General features: G+C 46.8%; 1 protein-coding gene across 1 annotated transcript in view; it reads right to left on the bottom strand.

The window, feature by feature from the left end:
• The window catches only part of pdgfba (platelet-derived growth factor beta polypeptide a), a gene marked incomplete at its 3' end in the record, with an annotated part of 38,158 nt that extends 34,633 nt beyond the window's left edge, over nucleotides 1–3,525 (bottom strand). The window contains exon 1 of the mRNA XM_080722729.1: nucleotides 2,581–3,525. Coding sequence (XP_080578855.1) covers nucleotides 2,581–2,655 — 75 coding nt within the window. The 5' untranslated portion in view covers nucleotides 2,656–3,525. The remainder of the gene's footprint in view (nucleotides 1–2,580) is intronic.
• Nucleotides 3,526–5,607: the final 2,082 nt, after the last annotated feature.

The following is a 5,607-nucleotide window of genomic DNA, read 5'->3' as shown; positions in this document are numbered from 1 at the left end:
TTGATCATATCGTCACTGTCGAGCAGAAACCTTGTATCTCCATCTCCAAGTTTCAAATGTGCACGTTTTTTCGTAAAGTAAAGCCCTGCTCATGTTTAAGTCATTTTTTCTAATGTTAAACACAAAAACAAACTGTTTTGGACATACAAGGTTTCCACCCGACGACAAAGATATTCACCCCACAAATTGATACATTAACACTGGATATGTATGCGCAAACTGCTGTTAACCACCTTTAACCCTGGTGTCCCTATCTGGGCATGTCATCTAGGGCGAACCGAACACAAATAATAGCAGATCTACAAGCTCACACACGTCGAGATGTGGTGTAGAGGGAAAAGGGGGAGCGCCTGGGGGTACAGGTTTAAGTGGCCTTGTGCGAAGCATTGTGCATTATCCCCTTACTGCAAATGACTGTCCCTCTGGTGAAACAGCATTGATAGGTTATGTGAAGGACACAAATTCATGATCAAGAACAGCAAAATCTCAAGTGGTTATTTCCCTCTAAAGGTGTACAAATGGACCTGCAAGGAAAAGTTGATCACTCTGGATTGTACTTCTCTGTACATCTAGTTTACACGATTGAAAATAATTTATTAGTAGCAAATTCTGATAATTAATTTCACTGTGATCAAAGTTCAGCCTTGACCATGGCGAGGTTAAGAATCAAACTGGTCATCATCATCATCTTCATCATCATCATCATCATCATGTCATGACAAGCAAGAGAGAGCATCAGGGCTCGTCTCGATTGCTTGTATTAAAATAGGATTATAACTTCTAATTAATGACATCAGTCAGCAGTTGGCCGGTATATGCTAAAATAATATATACATAAATAACGTCACGGCCCTACAGAGGGAATTAAACTCATTCATCTCACGCCAACAAGGTTGTCATGTCAGATACGAGCTTAAAATGTCACATTAGAGGGCGGTTTACCGGTGATTTTCCAGCGCCCTAAGGCTGATTTATATGGGGTGTGCCATTGGCCAAGTTGTTTAGGTACCACATAGGCTTTGGTGCCTGACAGCTGAGTCCTGGGTTCGATTCCCGAGCCCGGCGACTTGCTGTACTGTACCGGTATGTCCCTCCCCGACTCTCTCTCTCCCCATTACCTGCCAATCTTCACTAGGACTATCAATAAAGGCAGAAAGGGTCAGTTTTTTACTCGTAAAACAAGTGTTTGCCGACAGACACTTGTCTTTCGAGAGTAAGGCAGCCAATACCATTTATAACTCTGAGCGTGTACAAATGTGCATTTGTACCCTCTCAGAGTTCAATTAATTTGACTGTGGTGCTGTGCTCCACTGGTGAGACAGCGAGGAGAGCAGCCTGGTTGATGGAAGACTTTTGGCCCGTTGCTGTATAGTCTAGGTTGACTCCTGCCCCTGGACTCTGGCCAAGCCCCCCTCTCTCCATCTCTCTGTCTGTTTTTTTTTTTTTATGTCTCTCTCGTTCCTTCTCCCTGCGATACGCAAGGAATGTTACTATGCAGAGAGAAACTCGCGACGGAAAACAACAGTCCCACACCCAGAGGAAAAAGAAGACCCACACATGCACCTGCACCGGACATACATAGAGAAAAACCTGTGCTCCGCTCTAAGCTATAGAGCGCTTACACATGCATACTCTCACTCAGCATGCACACACACACACACGCACGCACGCACGCACGCACGCACGCACGCACGCACGCACGCACGCACGCACGCACGCACGCACACACACACACACACACACACACACACACACACACACACACACACACACAACTCTGCAGTTCAGCAGTGACAATCATCAACCAAAGGGGCTGTTGGATTAATGGAGAGGACAATGGTGATGTGGAAAGTTGACTACAGAATGCCCCTATAGTAGTCTTGTAAAGACAGGTATAGGAGAAGATTTCACTGTCCTGCTGGTTGCCATAAGCAGCATGTCTGAAAAATATGATGAGTCCACCTCATAATCTTTCCCTCATTTCAGTGTGAGATATTACACTAATTACAGAGATATAGCACCTAAATGATTATGCACCAAATTACTATGAGCCAGTATTACTGCATGTTCAGTTTGATAAGGGCGACATCAATTAACAAAAAGCTGTCATCTAGATCAGTGGTTCTCAACCTGCGGGTCGGGACCCTCAGGGGGGTCCCCAAATTATTTTGAGGGGTCCCCAGATGATTAACTTAATGTACAACACCAATGTACAAAATTGTCAAATATTTAGAGGCAGAAATTGTGAAAATAGCAGATCTACATGCTCACATGCATGTAGATCTGCTATTTTCACAATAGAACCGTGTTATACAAAATGTAATACCTCAACTCTTAGTGCTCATCTGGGTGGGAGGGGTCCCCAGTTAAAATATGATTATTTTGGGGGTCACAGCCTGACAAGGTTGAGAACCACTGATCTAGAGTCTGGTCTATCTATCTCACACGTGCGCGTGAGAAAGATAATAGCTGTGACACGCACACGCGCGCCGCACACACACACACACACACACACACACACACACACACACACACACACACACACTCTCTCACACACACACACACGCACACGCGCCTTACCTCAGCGCTGCCAAGCCGCAGGCAGGCCGCTGTCAGCGCGGCCAGCAGCAGCAGCAGCAGGACGCCCTTGCTCATGGTGCCGCCCAGCCTGTGGAGCAGCGAGCGGCCGGCTGGGCATTTAGCAGCTCGGTGTGCGAACCAACACCTCCCCGGGCGGCGTCCCCGAGCCTGGTCCGGTGGAGGCAGCAGGGGACGGTACGGGACGGGTAGTCTCTAGTGCGTGCTTAGTTGGCACTGCTGGTGAATGAATATCCCAATGTGTCACTGCGTAAAAGAGTTTTTTGTTGCGCCTTAAATGTTTGTTCACACGGTGACTCACTTACAGGCTAGACGGCTGACTGGCTGTCAGTGTTGCGTGTGGAAGAGTAGACCTGGTCCTACACACACACAAGTCCCGTTACAGAGGAGACTTGAGGCTATACAGTCCGTCGGACAGCAGGTGCGCGGAGCGGACCAACGTCAAATCTGTTTGTTTGCGGGACGCGGCAACACAGTCCCGCACGCGTATAGCCTATAATGTTCAACAGAAATATACGATGGGTCCGAATACACGCTCCAAATTATAATTCCAAATAATGTGGTTTCAAAATGACAGCATGCAGTGTCCACACATTCCAAAGTGCACGGTGCGTTATTGGCCGTTGCAGCCTAAAATCCAGTAAAAAATAAAAAATAAAAAAATAAATCCAGATGCTATGACCTCTCAATCAACAATCGCACGATAACATAACACATGCCCATCATAATCTAATGTGATCTCAAAACATGCCCGCTGAAGTAGTTTGCGTCCCGCGGAATATTGGTGGTGTCCGTGCGTAATTCTCCAGATGCTTGGCAGCAAATGTCAAATTATTTCTGATCCAAAAATGTGATTCACTTAGACTGTGAACATAGATATCTCTCTCTCCCTGTCAGTCAGTCAGTCTGTGTGTGAGTCTGCTCTGCCCCGCTTGGCTTCTCTCTCTCTCTCTCTCTCCGTTCATGCGGGCTCAGGTTGTTCTCGCCTCGGTGCCGTGCCGTGCCACTCTGGTTACACTGTGCTGTGCCGGACGGTGGGAGCAAGCTTTCCAAATAGAAACACGGGCCTCCCCTCCTCAAGTTTTGCCGGCGGCCCCTTGCGCGTCCCCTCAGCGCCGCCTCTTGAAGGCAGGGCTTCGCCGTGCCCTTATTAGGAGTAGGACCGAGGAGGAGGCTTGGGAGCCTGCTGGAGGGTATACGTGCTCAGAGGCGTCAATTGGGTATGGCAAGCTATGGCTGCTGCCATACCTTGGCTACAGGGGGAAAATAATACAATGTACTGTAATCGTGCCTGCTGTTGCTAAGGTATGGCAACATGACTGGTGTCTTGCACGCGCGCCAGTCATTTTGCCATACCTTTAGCCTTTTCTGAACTGACGCCGCTGTAACGTGCTCCCTTAAAGGGAAAGTTTAGTGTGGTGGTCCGTGAGCCGAATTATTAAGCGCTGTGCGTTTATCAAGTCGCAATCTCATCATGGGATCACTGCACGTATGCCTTAAAACTGGATATCGGCGTTGGAAGTCTCTCTCTCTCTCTCTCTCTCTCTCTCTCTCTCTCTCTCTCTCTCTCTCTCTCTCTCTCTCTAGTCTATTACATCATCACCAGACAGTCTTCTCCAAAAGTTAGAAATTTGAACTACTGCTGTTTACAATAACTGACAAATAAAAATCACAAGCAGTGTTTCTTATTATATGGGGCTACTTCTGGCAAGCACAATTTGACCCATTTATTTGGGACCGAAGGGAACATAATCGCTTCATTAATTTCCTAATATTATAATTAGGCTTAATATCCCAAACAAACAATATCCCTGTTGGAGACAGGAGGGGGGCATAGGAAATACAACCGAAGCATTCATTTTTAATTCACAATGAGATATTCACTATGACATTTACTGGGGCAAAACAATGGCTGGCATTAGTCTACTGCAAAGTAAAAGTTATGAGCTGAGCTTGCTTGAGCCATTCCCTTGCAGATATAGCATGCGTTATTATAGGCCTTTGTCGAGCCCCATGCTCACAATTATTGAATGGCCAAAACAGGACCGCCAGGTTTAACCACTTAAACCCCAGCAGCCTAGTTGCGGGGAAGGCTTTCGCAGAAAATAGCAGATCGACAATCTGGCGAGCCAGTCATTTGGCTATTTCCAGCAAAGGCTTTTCTCACAATAACAGAAAACAGAAAAGACACTATAGAGCCCTTAACCATATGGGGTTTAAGTGGTTATAATGAAAGCACCTACGCTGATGAAGTAATCTACTGCCGGCTTGACTGGCTTTCCATTTTAAAGTGAATTCCAAATGTATTCTAGGGAAGGCTACATGGTCATGGCCGGGTCTGTCACCATGCCGACCAAGGGTCATAGTAGGCCTACATTCCTCCTCCCTGTGCAGGGATGCCATGAGAACACAGGCAGGCACACACACACACGCACACGCACGCACGCACGCACGCACGCACGCACGCACGCACACACACACACACACACACACACATGCGCACTGAACTTAATGAGGAGGCCAGGTTTACTGTCATGCTGGCTGTCATGCCCCAATCTGCTCTGCAATGGAAGACGTATGGCAGTGACAGGAGACACCGGCACGCAACTAAAGTTATAAATCAGGCTTTAGTCAGACAGTATGTGAGCTATATATCTATCTTGTTTGTGTGTTTCACTTTGGTGTGATACATAATTGACTTTGATTTGGGTTGAAAGAAAGTTTGACCCCAGGCTCACCACGTTCTATTCTGCCTAATGTGTTTATCTTAACAAAAGAGGAGCTGTTGAACCCACGAGCAGACAGCTAATATGGAAGTGTCTGTTGGCACAGTCACATTTAATGAGAAGAGTAATGGTCTGTCGTCTGGGTTTATTTGAGGTTGTACGTCTCTTTGGCTGTTGCGCTTCCTTTGAAGTACTTTTGAAGCTCTCTCCCAGGGAAGTGCAGAGAATGTTAGAGAGGCAGGGGCTGAAGTTTCTATAAGGGCCTTTTGGTGGAAATATCGAA

Source organism: Nannobrachium achirus (genome assembly GCF_963921795.1).
Source record: "Nannobrachium achirus genome assembly, chromosome: 3".
Lineage (NCBI taxonomy): Eukaryota > Metazoa > Chordata > Actinopteri > Myctophiformes > Myctophidae > Nannobrachium > Nannobrachium achirus.
Note: the sequence above shows the minus strand (reverse complement) of the source record. Positions and strands in the feature narration are given on the sequence as shown.